The 17,349-nt window shown below is 44.1% G+C and overlaps 2 protein-coding genes across 4 annotated transcripts in view; one reads left to right on the top strand and one right to left on the bottom strand.

Annotated features, from left to right (window-relative positions):
- Nucleotides 1–17,349, bottom strand: part of CMSS1 (cms1 ribosomal small subunit homolog) — a 234,937-nt gene that overhangs the window by 68,061 nt on the left and 149,527 nt on the right. The gene's annotated exons all lie outside the window — the stretch shown is intronic.
- The window catches only part of FILIP1L (filamin A interacting protein 1 like), a 198,020-nt gene that overhangs the window by 33,516 nt on the left and 147,155 nt on the right, over nt 1–17,349 (top strand). For all 3 annotated transcript variants that reach the window (XM_068160667.1, XM_068160668.1, XM_068160669.1), the window contains exon 2: nt 9,182–9,324. In XM_068160667.1, the coding sequence (XP_068016768.1) occupies nt 9,273–9,324 (52 nt within the window). In that variant the 5' untranslated portion in view covers nt 9,182–9,272. The remainder of the gene's footprint in view (nt 1–9,181; nt 9,325–17,349) is intronic.

Here is a 17,349-nt window from a genome sequence, read left to right on the forward strand (position 1 = left end):
ACTACATGTAAAATAAGAACAAAACCCAATGGCAACAGATTATACCTGCAATGAGAAATGGCTCACCCAAGAAAAGGATGCCAACCCACCTGCATCCACAGGTGACTGCACTTGGGTTGATTCTTAGTTCCATTCAAATCAAATTTCAAATAACTTGAATGATAGTTGATCATATTGATGCTCAGAATACCAATGTATCAAGTTTTGAGACCTCACTGGTTTGTACTTAGCTGGGGAAAACTAGTCTTCTATTAATCCCATGACACTTTAAAAGAAAGCAACCACTGTGAGTAAGTGTGGCCAAACCCACCAGCTCTCTCCTTTTCACGTAGCTTTGGCTGGCAAAGTGTAAAGGGGTTATTACAGTCTTCTCTGCACACACAACTACTGAGGGATGACTTCAGGCTAGCAAGGTTAAAGAAACAAAATGCAGCATTTCAATTTTTAGCTATTGTTAATCCAAAGGCCCCTAAATATTATCCAGCAAGGATCTGAACTAAATAGACAGGCAGGGGTTTTGTGTCCCATTCTCCCTTGATTACATTTTAGAGACCCCATGAAAAGGACAGTGCCATCTACAATCCAACCTCTGGGTCTGTCACTGCTGGAGCTGAAAGGGACACTGATTTTTTGTTATTCTAACAACCAGCATTGTGCAGAAGCAGATAGAGTTTCTGCATTTTAATTACATCCACTGCTAACAAACTTGATGAACTGGCATACAATTCTCTGCTGACTCAGCACCAGCCAAAGCTGTTCTGGTAACCATGGGCTGCTTTGCTTTTCACTGTTTCCTCCAAAGCTGATCCATATTTCCAGCAGTCTGCTGCACTTTGTTTCAAGGAAAGCTGCATTTTTCACTAGTGACAAAATTCAGCAACAAATTATTAGCTATAACTTTTATAGTTGATCTTTGTTAGACTCTCCATCACCCGAAGCCTTTAAATCAGTACTGAGGACCTCCTTAAAAGATAAGCTGTAGCTCAGCCAAGTTTATTGAGCTGTATAAAAACCTGCTAGATTAGGCTCTATGGTTTATGTTTATGTAAGATTGCAACCATGACATAATGTCTCCAACCTTAAGTATCCACTAAGCTATAAAACACCCAAAATACAAAGGCCCTAGGAGCTACTAACTCTAATGGACAAAGGTGGACATGTAAACCAGCTATATGACAAGTGAGAAATAATTGAGTGCAGTAACTCCAACAGGCTCAACTTTGGTGAGGTATGGAAAAATACTGCAAGCACTATTGTGCTGCAAATAAAATTTTATGTATTACAAGAGGACAAACACAACTACAGAACATATCTGTCTCACCAGCACCATGGCAACTATACGAGAAAACACACACACTAACCTGAAATAGTAGCAACTTCATCCAATTAAGGACATTGCTTATAAGGGAACAAGCAAGAGCTGGCTGTCCATGTATCCATAAAAGCTAGGAATGTTTTCTGTTGCCAGACAGTGTTTCAATGTCTTTACTATTTTTACAAAAGAAAAAACCCAAACAAACAAACCCCCTCTGGATTTGTCCCCAAGTGTGCAGTCCCTGAATGCATGAAGTTAACCAGCTGAAGAGATGCACGCTTTAGGGCCTTCTCCCATTCCATACGGTCATGTTTCCATCCACCTTTGAACCTGCTGATAAATACAGACTCCTTTAACCATACCCTGGTCCCACAAGGCTGGTCTAATGCTTACACAAGCATCCCAATCATTTCCCTCACTAAAGAGACAACGATCAGCTCACACAAATCAGCTGACAAATTCAAAATGAAATGGCTAAATCTGCCTGGTCAGAAGTGAACTGGCATTTCAGTCCTGTATGCCCACTGAACAGCCTTCACAACCCTACAATTCACCATTCCAACATGATTAATGCCAGTGAATTTGTAAGATATCCTGCATGCAATTGAATAGAGCTGTAAGAATGGGTTTACAAGCTTGATTGAAGACACCTCCTTAAAGAAACTCTCACATGGTATGTTTTACACCTATCAGACATTGTCCCTTATTACTGCTGGCCAATTTCAACAGAGAGAAGTCCTGAATACAGTAAGCTCCAAAAAATCTGTTGAGAAATCAATGCAAAGAAAGGAGATTAATTACTTTTTCCCACACACTCTGATTATAAATAAATCAACTCTGCCACTATAAGACTTAATTGGTGATACAGCACCAAGTTGCTGCTGACTGGATGTAACAGCTACTGGCTATTGTCTAATAGGTTTCAATGGAAAGCACAGTATAAAGCTGAGGTTACTGCAGAGTGGGAGGTACTCAAGCAGAAAAGGATACACATTTAGTCATTAGTACTGCTCAGGCCACAAACAGTTTGGATTTGCTTGTTTAAACAGAATGTATTTTTCTATTACCAAATTATAATATATGTACACTTAGGAGTTTGCCACATCTAAGTGAAAAACCAAACCAGAAAAACTTGTCTAGAATGAAGTATTATCTACCATCTGCTACAACAAACCTAACCATAAGAGCCACAATCTTACTCACATACTGCATTGGATGTTTAACATAGTCTAGAAAGCAAAAATTAGAGGCAGTTACATTTTTTTCCCTTTAAAAAAAGTGAAGGGGACACACAGAGACATCCCTCATCTCTTTACAGTGACAAAGACAACAACAGTCTGATTTATGAGTACTTCATCAGATTAAAGTAGCGACTTCTGCAGCTCAGTGACCTGTTGGAGGCTGTCCTTTCCAGTAACGCAAGCCTGCAAGCCACCAAATGGGAAGGAAGATATGGCAGAACAATAGGGCTTAATTTGCATTTAATAACCAGCAGTAGCCAGGACTGCTATTCTCTGCCCTGCTCACTGACTTAAGAAGCTATTTAGATGTCTAGAACATCTTAGATAAATGTTGGACTTGATGATCTTGAAGGTCTTTTCCAACCACAGTGATTCTGTGATCTTGTTTCTTATGACTACTCGGTCCAGTTCTCCAATCTGCAAGTCCTAGTGACTGCTGCTCACTGAAGCACCCAGAATGGCACTTGCATATACTTTATAAAAATGTCATTTACTAGTAGAAGCAAAACTTATAAAGGTTGGGGGAGATAGCCTTAGGGTTTTCCCCTTCTGAGAGCCTGCAATTTTATGAGTGAACTTAAAGGACTGCCAGACTCCGAAAGCGACAGCACATGACGAAAAAATTTCCTATGCGTTTTGCAAATTTCAAGTCAGCCACATTTCACAACTGACATCAGGGCTTTTAATATCAGCTCTAATGAAATATAATTCTCCAATGACATAGCTGTGAAGTGCAGCATTTTCATTTCACTAGCTGGCAGAGACGTCCTGGCCTTTATTATTTCTTAACATAGAGCCAAAGGTTTTCTGGGCCTGCACATACATGTCTGAAGACGAAGCCTTTTCCTCATAGCTGCTGTAGACACCGAGACTGCAGGATGTTTGGCCTAAGAGAATGGGTCAGAGGCATTTTCACACAACTGCTGTGGCCAAGTTAAAACACAAGAATAGGAATACAGCATAGGGGATAGCTTGCTTTCATCTTCTCTGCAGTTTCAATTTCATTACATCTCTTTGGGTGGGACTGGATGGTTTGTGGATGGGGATAGTTTTGCTGGTTTAAAAAAACTAATCCTACAATCAATGAAGAAACCCCTGTCACCATCAAAACCCTGAAGGGAGCAGCAGGTAAACTGAGGATTAATATCCTAGTCACAGAATCACAGAACGGTAGGGGTTGAAAGTGACCTCTGGAGATCATCCAGTTCAACCCCCCTGCCAAAGCAGAATCACCTAAGGCAAGTCGCACAGGAACTTGTCCAGGCAGGTTTTCAAAGTCTCTAGAGAAGGAGACTCCACAACCTCTCTGGGCAGCCTGTTTCAGTGCTTCAGCACCCTCACATAGTTGATAGTGCTGTTTTTAAATATGGTTTTTGTTGAGGTCACATTTCTTTGACTAGATGAGAGAATAGGATATGTATTTTTAAAGTACATACACAGTTCAGGACAATCACAGAATCACCAAGGTTGGAAGAATCCTCAAAGTTCATCAAGTCCAACCTGTCACCACAGACCCCATGACTAAACCATGGCACCAAGTGCCACGTCCAATCCCCTCTTGAACACCTCCAGGGATGGTGACTCCACCACCTCCCTGGGCAGCACATTCCAATGGCTAACAACTCTCTCAGTGAAGAACTTTCTCCTCACCTCCAGCCTAGACTTACCCTGGTGCAGCTTGAGACTGTGTCCTCTTGTTCTGGTGCTGGTTGCTTGAGAGAAGAGACCAACACCCTCCTGGCTACAACCACCCTTCAGGTAGCTGTAAACAGCAAGGTCTCCCCTGAGCCTCCTCTTCTCCAGGCTAAACAACCCCAGCTCCCTCAGCCTCTCCTCACAGGGCTGTGCTCAAGGCCTCTCCCCAGCCTCGTTGCCCTTCTCTGGACATGTTCAAGTGTCTCAATGCCCTTCTTAAACTGAGGGGCCCAGAACATCAATAAAAAACAGAAAGCTTCCAGTTGCAAATGGTTGAACTAAGTATATAACTGAGAAGAACTATTCCTTTACTAAACTCTGGCAATCCAAGCAGCAGGGTGAAAGAAAAAGCCAAACTTCCCCTTCCCTGAGGCCTACATGCTCCTGACTGAGATGATCCAACCTGATTTTCCTCTATGACCAGCTGACCTGCCTGGTGGATGTGGGGCAGGCTGTGGATGCAGTCTATCTGCACTTCAGCAAGGCCTTTGACACCATCCCCCACAGCAAAGTCCAGGCCAAGCTGTGAGCTCTTGGCTTGGACAGCAACACTCTGTGCTGGGTTAGGAACTGGCTGGAGGGCCGAGCCCAGTGAACGGTGGTGAATGGTGCCACTGCCAGCTGGCAGCCAGGCACTAGTGGTGTCCCCAGGGATCAGTGCTGGGCCCCATCCTGTTCAATATCTTTACTGATGATCTGGACGAGCAGATAAGAGTCCAACATCAGTATATTTGCAGATCTCCAAGTGGTGATCACAAGCAACATCTCCATCAAGAGGCTGATCCATATGTACACAGTTTTTGTGGGAGAAAGACTAAGACCCCGTATTTGGCACACTAAATTGAGAGGCAGAGAGAAAAGCCACATGGGACAGGTATCTGGTGAGAGTTAACATCAAGGTTCATTTGTGAAGTGTTGGCCCCCTGTAGAAATCTTGTGGTAACACCTTTTTGGATTCATAAAACATAAAAGCAGCAGGTCTTCCTGTTTGGAATGCACACTGATCAAGGGAACCCAGGAGCCATACCCTCTTTTCTGCATCCTTCTGAAATCCTCAAGGATTTTTTTATTGGGGTTCTGTAGTAACTGGACTGCAGTGTGAACACAGTTTGAATTCTTAGTGAAAAACAGATGCACATCAGCTCTGTTTGAGGCTACAGCAGAAGATAAAAAGAAGCCATGTTCAATTTTTTTCTGGTTTGGGGGTCATGGAGGAGCAAGAGAGTCTGCATAATACATTATGGTGTGGCTTGCAGTGGTAGAATTTATCTCTTTTGGTGCTACAGTTTGTTTCCAAAAAGATAGCTGCGCAGGATGAAGTAAGTGTTATCCTTCAGTTCTTCTAGACTGCTGACAAACATTAGACTGGCCTCCAAGGCTTGTGGAATACAGAAGAGAAAATACAGTGTGTGACCTCTCAGAACTAGGCAAAACCTTTGGATCACTCTGGAGGATGCTCTGGGAAAGGTGGAGTATAAATGGAGTCTGGCACTCTCTACTTGCTCCATGCAACCAAGTGTAAGCAATAACACATACCTTCCCACCTATGAAGGGGTTGTTTGAAGCTTGCAGGAGGAGACAGCATAGTAGATGAAAGACTGTCATGCATGGCTGCTCTCCACAGACCCATACGATCACATTCAGGATTTGCTAACATGCTTGCTGGAGGGTTTGTTTCAGAAAGGAGAGAATCAAAACCATGTAAGGATGGCAGGGTTTGGCCCATCATAAGTGCTGGTGCTTATAATGGAGAACAGTGTCACTGGATGCCTGTTGCAGACGCTAATGCTTTGCTTTTCATAATGTCACATAATGATGCTTTGTACTCAGACTTCATACAGCAGTTCCTTAAATTAAGTAACAGCATTTTCTACTAGTGAGAAATGGTCTGCATGGGCCATACCCAGTCAGCTATTGTCCCACCAATCATATTTCCATAATCATTTACTAACATTTGTTTTAAGGCACTGCTGTTTCTTAAGCCCTCTCTTGGTTCCATCAGAGGATCACGCAAGCCTGAAACCAAAAAACTACTCTTCTCCAAGGACAATATCCCTTTCATCAGACACTGAAGCAATGCATGGCTTAGGAAAGGGAAAAGCTAGTTAACTAGTTGCTAAAACCATCTAGAGTCCTTGTCTGTGAACTCAAAAAATACTATTTCTCACACAGCCCTTGAGTCCTAATAGGCAGAGTATTAAAACTTTTACATCTTCCACCCACACAAATGCAGCAGCCCCCTCCTAACCCTCACAACTTCCAGCCTCAAATATCCTGGCAGAAAATGATCAGACAAAATAGGTGACTTATGTTTTTATTGGTTCCTCCAGACTATGACGACATTTCCTCAAACACCGAGCCAGGAAACTATTAATGTCTCTGAAAAAGTGGAAAGGGTCAGGACATTTAAAAGGGCATGTGTTTGCTACAAAGCCTTTGTTGCAGATGGATAGGGCCACTTAAGATTTGATTAGTAAAACCAAACATATTTAGTGTTCACACAGCTTTAAGGTATATTATGAATGTATTTGTAACACTTCTGTGTTAAGGAAAGATTACCCCTCTGCACCTTTTTGAGTGAAATCAGAAGGTCAATCAGCTCACCTAAGGTTTTGTAAAGTAGCATATCAAACCCACAGACAGAATTCCCCCCAGATCTGTATCTGCTCCCAGTCTCATTGATATTAAATAAGGGGGAGCAGAAAGATTTCCTAGATTTATCTCAGCTGCAGTGGCCTGCACTTAGCAGCACAAGTCACCTCAGGCATTGGCAGAGGTGTTTGGTATACAAGCACTAAACCAAACCAATTGGTACTCTTAACAGGAGCATAGCATGCTGCATGCAGGAAGGAAAGAGACTCCACATAACCTCATTTTCTAGCACATACTACATGCATGTAACTGTTTTTCTCCCCAGCTCCTTTGTCAGCAGGTCTGACAATTATCAAGGGGGACATAAAGGACATAAAGCCTCAGAAGTAAGGGTGCTCCAAAGACATCACAACTTCATTCATGGCCTGATTAATTTCATCCACAAACCCAGTTCTGATCCTGACTGCACTAGAGTATGCAGGAAGGTCAGTTTCCTAACACAGGCTGGCACAGGAGTTTTAAACCCAATCTGCCTACAGCATATACAGACAGTAAGATGCACTTTACACAGAAGAGATTACTGAAGCATCCTAAAAGAGTTCAAGTCAGTCTGAGCTTACTGACTCAAGAACCTCCCTCATCAGCTGTATCTCAAACGATCACAACCCGGAGGAGGTGCAAGTCCCACTATTGCACAGTGCCATCTCCTGGGCAAGCAAGACTGGTAAAAAACCCTTGCATCTCCATTCTCTCACAACATCCCAAGCTTTAGCATCATCTCCTGTGTGCTGGTAGGCTATGCCTTACCTCTCTTCTCAGAAGGTAGGCCATGAACTTACGGAGAGAAGAGCAGATTGTTTACAGCTTCCACCACGAAGCATGAGACTCTGCAGCAAACTGGGTGCTGCACAGACCCACAGGCTTAAGTTCACTCTGGGTTGCTGGCTAATCACAAAGTAGCAATCAGGGCTTCCTTTCGCCATCCAAACAGGAAATGGGAGTGGAGGAAGTGAAAGCTTAATAATTTCTTGCATGTTAACAACTACATGAGCCACTCCAGTAAAAAGGTTTTGCTAAGTGAGCTTAAACCTAGGATATTGGTATCTAGTTCTGGGCTCCACAGATCAAGAGGGACAAGGAAACAGTGCAGAGAGTCCAATGGAGGCTACAAGGATGATTAAGGGACTGGAACACCCCTTAATGAAAAAAGGCTGAGAGGGGTTCTGATCAGTGTTTACAAACATCTTAAGGGTGGGTGTCAAGGAGAAGGGGCCAGTCTCTTTTCACTGGTGCCTAGGGATAGGATGAGGTGAAATGGACACAAACTGGAACACTGGAAGTTCCAGCTCAACACAAGGGAAAACTTTGCTGTGAGGCTGCCAGAGCACTGGAACAGGCTGCCCAGAGAGGTCATGGAGCCTGTGTCTCTGGAGACTTTCAAAACTTGTCTGGACATCCTCCTGTGTGGCCTGCCCTAGGTGATCCTGCTTTGGCAGGGGTGTTGGACTCCATGATTCACAGAGGTCCCTTCCAACCCCTACAATTCTGATTCTATGATATTGTCTGCCCCAATGGCAAGTGATTATCTTCTAAACCCAAGCTGCACATCTTGGAAAGAAAACAGACACAGACATTTGATTCAGCATAGCTTAACTGCCAGGATAATAGGACATCAAGCTGTGAACTGAAGTTGAGGAGCTCACCTTACTATGATCACAAATCTTGAGATAACAACCCCCAAATCAAACCAGAGGTGGTAATCCTGGCATTTCTCTTGACATATTCAGTGAAAAAAGCAATAGGCAATCCCAGTTCCAGTGCAGCAATTGCCAGAAAGTGCTGTCTGCCACAAACCACCTCAATGTGCTTGTTACACTATGCAAATGGCTGGAAGTGCAGACCTCGCTGTGGTCAGTCAGAGCAACAAAACCAGGGGAGAAAGTCAGTTTTGCACATGATTTTTCATCCTGTATCTGCCAGGGTCAAATGGTTTTCACAGTAGGCATTCCCTGCTTCCAAGGCAACAGGAAGTTGATCAGTTATTTAAGCAACATAGGGTTTTTAGACCACTCATTAGCAAGAATGGTCCAGGAAAAGAGATTTGAAAGCTGAAAAACAATGTACCACACTGCTGGGTTTGGTGGCTGCTGGGTTTTATGATTGCTTCTTTTATTTTAAGACTTAATCACAGGTAGGTATTACCTTTTTCACTGGAAACACTGATACTGTATCCAAAGGGCTTGTACTGCTGCCTTGTACTCCAAGACTCTCAGTATCAACTATGTCCAAGCATTTACTTCTGTGGAGTCACTACCTACCTCATTCACTTCTCTCTTAGGATGTTTGTATCCAGGGCAGCAATGTCACTTCCAACTACGTGAGACCGAGCATGATGGCTTTGCAGGACTGTCACCTGCTCCGTTCCCAAAATGACACGATCTGCCAGCACATTCAGGTTTCCAGCCTGTGATGTTCCAGCAGGTTAGTCAATCTTCATTTACCTTGTACAGTACCAAATACTTTTCCTTATGCCAGAGGTTTTCAGTTTTCCTTCCCTCGCCTCCCAGTAAGCAAGGTGAGAGTTTCCAGACAAAGTTACCTTGTTAAGGAGTGCTGAAGAGTTTGTGCCTGATTAGCAGCTACCACTGCACCAATAATCCACTGCTGAAAAACTGAGGAGGAATGTGCTTGACAATTCTCACTCAGGAACAAACTATGACCTGTGTCCTCCTTGCCACATATTCACACAACATCCAAGCTCACATGTTCCATTCACCTAAATCTGAAGGAAGATACAGTTGTGACCAGTTTTCTCTGGACCTGACAGCAGGTAGCTGTTAAATAATATTGAGAATGATTTCACCATGAGATGCTTATACTGGATCATGCCCAAACATTTTAATATGTTGCATATATTACTCTGTTGCTGCAGTTGCTGTCTCAAAGCAAAGCAAGGACTTTGACAAATATATGCATGAGATCATCCGGATGAGGAGACTGTGTGTTTGTAGAGGTGTGGTAATACTCAACAATGTGATTATCTTTCTCAGTCTGGCTTCCAAAATAAAGATTTTCTTGGATGACAAACTCAGGGGTTCCCAGAGTTTTGTCCACGGAGGGAAACTTAGTGTGTGGGATATCAGGCTAGGGGCTGCGTAACACAAATCAATCCGCATGGCAGCCCAGAGCAGCCACAATTTGCAAAGCCCTCAGAGGGTTCTACTTAGCAGGTCAGGCTCTGGGAACCCCTGAGTCAGATGCTGAATTCTTGTGAGGAATATAAAATGACCTTTGTGAGATTTTTCCCTCCTTGAAGATGTATTTCTGGAGGTTTCCTTTTTTGTGGTGACTGCTGGACTCTGTATTACACAAGCAGAAGACTGGCAAGGCAAGAGCAGACATGCTAACCTTTCCATTTATTATGCACTTGCAAATGCTTGTAAGCTCCAAACAAGTGACAGTTTTTATTGTGAAGGCCTCCAGCTCTAGAAGGAGCTCATGTTATATTCAGATGGTGGTGGATGGGAAGATCCCCTTTACTGCCTAAATCTTCAGCAAATTGAACAAAACAAGTTTCTTTTACAGTTTATTTTTATAGTCTGAAGGCTTGGGAAGGTAGCAATAACTTTCAGTATTCTCTAGGATTCTACTCTCATTTGGGTCTTGTTATTTGCCTGATGTGGCTTCTCTGTGCCATAAACATATGCAAGGAAGAAATATTTCTGGCCTTGCATTATCTCTGCAAGCAAGGAGCCTACAGAGGGAGAAATAACAGCTGTGGAGATACACTACCCAAAAGGAAATTAGTAGAGGTGACAACTGCAAACTGCACCTAAGATTTGGGCACACAACTGTGCCAGTTAGATGAAAACTCAGTGATGTAAAAGTAGGATACAGCAGCTTTAGGCTTACAGGTGTTCTCCTGCACTTACACTTTCTGTGCCTTTTTCCAATAGCCTCTCTTTCCTAGCTGCACACAGATCCACCAAATAAGAGATGTGAGCAAGTTGCTCTCCAGTTTGCAGGGCAGGAAGGCTAGCTCAGCTGGCATGCCTGTGTTTGCTTTTAATAAGGCTGCAGCTTAGTTTATTTCATGCAAATGAATAGAGAATATCTACCTTAATCTTTAGGTACAAGCAGGTTTAACAGAGAATTCCCTTCCACCAACAGAAACTACTTGAGGAACAAACTCTTAAGTCCTTCGCAGCAAACCTTCTGCCTTTCAGTTTAGATGCTGTGAGGGGAAAAGCCACCAGTGAAATGAAATAGCAAACAGATAAATATCAATGCTCTGTGGGGTGACCTAGCATCAGTGTCATGCTCCCCCAAGACACAAAGGTGTAAGCTCCAGTCTGGAGCAAAACATTTGTCTCTGTTGTCTGGCGGCAGCTGTGCCAATGAACATGCCAAGTTCTGGGCAGAAAAGCACATGTTGGGTCATGCACTCCTGTCATGCTGCATCACAGGGTAGCACCTGTGGTTGGAGGACTGCATAACAAACAGTGCACCCTTGTTAGAAGGTCTTCTGTCAGTAGCAGGCATGACTAGCTCACAGAGATCTGGCTTAATTGGAGCAGCCTCCTTTTTCCTCCTCATCCCACATGACAGGTGTGGCTGGTTGAGAAACTAAGGCTCATGATGACCCAAGTACCTGCCCTGACTCCTCACTGTACAAAAGCAGTCGCCCCTGTTGCAAAATGGGTGTGATCCAGGCTAAGGTGGGGGAGAAAGTGAGGCTGAAGCCTCATGTGGTTGTTGAGTCTGAAGAGGAGGAAGCTGAGGGGAGACCTCATTGCTCCCTACAACTACCTGAAAGGAGGTCATAGTGAGGTGGGGGTCAGCCTCTTCTACCTAGTATCAAGTGATCGAATTAGAGGAAATGGTCTCAAATTGTACCAGGGAAGGTTTGGGTTGGATATGAGGCATTGGAACAGGCTCCCCAGGGAGGTGGTGGAGTCACTGTCGCATGAGGTGTTCAAGAAACATGGGGAGATGGCATTTGGGCCATGGTGGTGTTGACAGTTGGGCTCTATGATCTTAGAGGTCTTTTCCACACAAGCCTCTCCACACAAGCCCTATGAGGAGAGGCTGAGGGAGCTGGGGCTGCTTAGCCTGGAGAGGAGAAGACTCAGGGGTGACCTTATTGCTCTCTACAACTACCTGAAGGGGGGTTGTAAACAGACAGAGGTTGGTCTCTTCTCCCAGGCAGCCAGCACCAGAACAGGAGGACACAGTCTCAGGTTGCACCAGGGGAAGTTCAGGCTGGAGCTCAGGAGGAAGTTTTACACAGAGAGAGTGATTGCCCACTGGAATGGGCTGCCCGGGGAGGTGGTGGAGTCACCATCACTGGAGGTGTTCAGGAGGAGATTTGACAGGGTGTTTGGTTGCATGGGTTAGGTGGTGCTGGATGATAGGTTGGACGCAATGATCTTGAAGGTCTCTTCCAACCTGGTCTGGTCTGGTCTGGTCTGGTCTGGTCTATTCTATTCTATTCTATTCTATTCTAACCAAAACAATTCTACAACTCCATGATTCATGTTCACTGCAAGCACTCTGCCAGCTCTGGTCACCGAGTCAGAAAGGTGCCTAGCTCACATGAGATGGAAAGGCCCAAGAACTGTCCCCTGCTTTTAGCTGGAGACCAGAGAGTAAGGACAAAGTCCCACAGCTGTGACAAAGGTTCTGTCATGCAGCAGGTTTTCCAAGCTGCCACCAGCCAAGAAGGCTACGTCTGACGTCTGGTCTGTTTAAGAAATAGAGCCTGACTGTTCCTCGTGTTTTATCTCATTCTGATCAGAGCTGAACAATCCAGTCAGTCCATTGTTCCTACCACATGGTAAGTAACTAGCTACATGTAAACAAAACAATTAGGCTCCAGAAGGAACTGCTTGCCATTCAAAGCCGAACTAAACACTGCAGTTTGTTTCATGATTCCAAATATGGTAAGTTACTGACAGTTAACTATGACTGGGGTTATTTGCTGCACAGAAAGAGTAAGTAGAACAGGCAGCACAAACTGGAGAATCACATTTCTTCCTCTTTGCCCTGTCAATCACCATCTCTTGACTCTTCTGGTCTTGCTGCTAGCTGCCTCTCACTGAGTATCACCTTAGCATAACTAATTCATGACAATGAACACAGTAGAGAAATAAGCTTCATATGCTGGCACACCTCTCTTACTCTTCAGTAAAGCTACCAGGTACTATCACTATCCTCCAGAAGAACACCTCTAAGCTGTTAAGGCTTTAACACATTTGGCAGTCAGATAATTCATCAGGGAATAGTGCTGTGCACAAATACACACCAACTCATTATTTTTATACTACTTGTATTCCTCTTGCATCTGAAAACCCTAATCTGATTCAGAGGGTCAACTTGCTGGAGGCAGAATAGGCATAGAGGAAGAAAAATTCCCATCCCAAATGTCTACAAGATGAGAAGCCCAGATGCAAATATCCCCCTCTGCTAATTTGTGCACATGTTCAGCATTGCAGGTTGAGTGTTCCTATTTTAAATACTCATAGAATGTAGGATTCTTGAATAGACATGGCAGGGAGAAAGAAAAGAAAATCCCTACAGACCAAATGTGGAAAAAGCCATCATTAAATATATTTAGAGGGGCTAACAAAAGCAAAAGTAAAAATGCATCCTGTTACAGCACCCACTGGGATTTTCACTTTTATATTTTCCATGCAAATGCTTTGCTCCTTTGCAAAGATTTAGCAGCTATTCCCAGGTACAGATTTGTGGGAGAAGGACACACCAGCGACCTGCACTGCAGCTTTTCTCCTATGTCTGTCACTGTGGGCCAGAAGCAAATGAGCTGAAGGCTAAGGGAGGAAAACTGGGAGTAGAGTTGGGAAAGGACATAGGTGGCTGGGTGCTGAGCCGTGACTCAGAGAGGTCTCAGCACACCAAGCCAGGAAAGCTCTGATGGCAGCTCCCAGGGTAAGTTCACAAGTTTCACACCAGGAATCTGACAGTTAATGCCACAGTCATGGTGGATCTTCCTATTCCTGCTAGTCACGCTCTCCCAGCCAACTACGTGGGATCTATGCTTGTATTGCCTCGAAACATCCCAATTTCCTGATGAAGTCACTAGATAATTGGCAAGTTTTGAAACAGTGCTAGGCAAAGGTTAAGACAATAAACTATGGTCTACTTACTGCAGTGCTGGAGCACACGTCTTCACCTCTGCTGAAGACTGAATGACACCACTGTGCAACACACTGGCAAGGACAGCTCTCAGGAGGCTCAAATGACCTGTTATGGTGCTGATATCCAAGAGACACAGCTCTGGGAGAGAAGGACATAGGCTGTGCAGACACTTCCTCCAGGAGGTGGTGGAGTCACCATCATTGGAGGTGTTCAGGAGGAGACTTGATAGGGTGCTTGGTTGCATGGTTTAGTTGATTAGGTGGGTTGGATGATAGGTTGGACGCGATGATCTTGAAGGGTTCTTCCAACCTGGTCCATTCCATTCCATTCCATTCCATTCCATTCCACTCCCATTCCACTCCACTCCACTCCACTCCAACAGAAGCATCACAACTTACACCAAAAAAAAAAAGGGGGCAAAACTGTCCAATTTGGTTTCTGTTTCTAAATCCTAGATGCCAGAATGGGAGAGGAGGGGGGACCAAGACAAAAAGGATAGAAATAATCTTAAATCTCTTCCTGAGCTTCACCCAACATCCTAAGTATTGTTAGCAGATTATCACCTTCTATGTTCCTTTCAAATACTTATGGACACACCTTCAAAACTGCCAATGTAAAAAGGAGGATCATTGAGCATCCTATATAGGACACAACAGAAACACACAGAAAAATGGTCACTTCATTTTGAATCAAGAGAAGTCTCTGTCGAGTGCTGCTTGCCCATGGGTCAGGTTTTCACTCTTTGCCCACTGAAGTCGATCCAGCAGAAACAAAAAGCTTTAGAACCCCTTCTCGGAACGTATCTCAGGGTACGATATGGTGGGAAGGGATGCAGGCCTGGACTAGGGCTGGTTTGGAGACACCCAGGGACCTGGAGAGTTTGGGACTCGTTGCGTGGGAAGACCAAGTTAAGCCAGAGGAGTCAGAAAACTGTGAAGAGCTGTTCTGCAGATTGTTTAAACAAGCTAGGATCTGGGCACCTTGTTTCTCACAGCACCAACCTCCTAACAGGTGTCTTCTGCCAAAGTACAAATTTCCCACTGAACCTACCATGCTGCTGAACAGATATCCCCCCCAAAGAAAACATAGGGAAGAATTAGCCTGCTAAGGGACATTATTTTCAGTTAGCAGCTTAAGGAATAAAATGTTTTTACTTTAGAGGAATTAGAATATTTAGGAATAATTTTATGTCAGAAGTTGAGTACAAGAGCCCTGTTTCGGGTAACATCTGAGCCCACAACTTCTCCTAGACTGAAGGTCTGACACATCAAGGCAGCAGGTCTGATTTTCAATGCTGTCTGTATTTACAACTACACTTTATGCCAAGGGAAAATCACAGAATCACAGAACAGTAGGGGCTGGGAGGGACCTTTGGAGATCATCAAGTCCAATTCCCCTGCCAAAGCAGGATCCATTAGAGAGGGTTGCACAGGAACATGCCCAGGTGGCTTTTGAAAGTCTCCAGAGAATGGGCCTCCACAACCACTCTGGGCAGCCTGTTCCAGGGCTCCTAACATCTTAAGTTCTTCTGAAATAAGCATTCATCATCCTAGTGAAAGCATCTCAGATGCATTTATTCTGTAGATTACTTCTTATAAAGCAGTGCCATTAATAGGTGAGAACTTACAATCTACTGTACTGTTACAAAGGGATCCAACAGGAAAACTCAATGAAGTGCTGCAGTCTACCCAGGTGTTGTAGATAATTCTTGTGGTTTTGTCATTCTGTGTTTTCCCTTTAAAAAAAAATGTTTTCCTCCCCTGTCCTTACTGCCTGAGAGACACAAACATGGACAGGATTTACATAACCACAGAACAGAATGAGTTGGAAGGGACTTTAAACATCATCTCGTTCCAACCCCAGTGCCCCATGGGCAGGGACACCTCCCAGTACACCAAGTTGCTCAAAGCTTCACCCAGCCTGGTCCTAAACACTTCCAGGAATGTGAAGTCCAGAAGTTCCAGTGTCTCACCACCCTCAGAGTAAAGAACTTCTTCCTAATGTCTAATCTAAACCTACTCTCCTCTTCTGTCAAACCATTGTCCTTTGTCCTGTAACCACAGGCCCTTATATAAAATCCTCCAGCTCTCCTGTAGGCTCCCTTCAGGTACTGGAAGGCCCCTATTAAGATCTTCCTGGAGCCTTCTCTTCTCCAGACTGAAAAGACAAAAATCCCTAAGCCTGTCCTCATAGGAGTGGTGCTCCAGTCCTCTTGTGGCCCTCCTCTGGACCCTCACCAGCAGATTTGCCTATCTAGCTATGCAAACACAGCCATAGCAGAGGATTTGCTTGAAGAATGCCTGAATTACCATTTTAAAGGAAAAAAAATGGACTTTTTTTTCCTTATATCCTCTCAAGTAGTCACAGGGATATGCAAAAATCATTAAGGCAGAAGTATGAACTTGAAATTGATGATATGCCTTAGTCCATTACATCTGAGGAAGTGTTGTTACAGGGAATGCTAATAGGAGCCTTTTGATACGGGCCACAGGACTGGCTAACAGGAGTTTCACTGCTCAGTGTGGCATATTTTTCCTATTATGTAATGCCTCTTGTAGGTATTTTAATGATACAGAGCTGAAAGCCATCAGGAAAGGCTTTCACAGGGGACTGCACAAAGAAAGTTGATACAATGATAAAGAGAGAAAGCACTTGATTGTTTTTCCTTACACTCTTTTGGACCTTTTTGGTGACTGTCAAATCAGGACATTCTGATCACAACTCCCAACCTCACCTGCCACCTCTGTGATGCCATTTGTCAGATCCAGTTCAGACAAGAACTGCTGGGACAAGGGCTGCAATCTCATCACTTGTGGAAGGTCACTAAATAAGGAGACTGGCAGCGGGGGAGGTCTCTGCCAGGTCGCTTCACATCATTACATGCTGTATAAGCACCATCTTTTGCAGGAAGATTTCTTTCAGCACACCAGATTCCAAAATCATTAGAAAACAGCCTGACTAGCTGAGGTAATTACAGGGGAACCTCTCAAAATACGAAACCATATTAGGTAGCCTTTTATTGACTACGCCTCATTTCAAGTTTCTATATCAACCGGGCAGACTTGCAGGAACCTTCCTTCACGAATGCAGTGTAATCAAGCTGTTATTAAAACTAGTCAGACATTTTCACCAAAGCCAAGACTTCATTAGGAGCCCTTCCTCTGGTAACTCTGTTTAACTTTCTACATTTACAGATCTCTGTCACAATTACCTCTTAAAGATCTCACATTGAATTAACTGAGGGTCCCTGCAGAGGGACCTCATTCGACTGGACAGATGGGCAGAACCCAATGGGATGGCATTCAACAAGTCCAAGTGCCGAGTGCTGCACTTTGGCTATGGCAATCC

The sequence above is a fragment of the Melanerpes formicivorus genome, unplaced genomic scaffold (assembly GCF_026170545.1).
Source record: "Melanerpes formicivorus ecotype bairdi unplaced genomic scaffold, bMelFor1.0.p_v2 SCAF_51, whole genome shotgun sequence".
Taxonomy (NCBI): domain Eukaryota; kingdom Metazoa; phylum Chordata; class Aves; order Piciformes; family Picidae; genus Melanerpes; species Melanerpes formicivorus.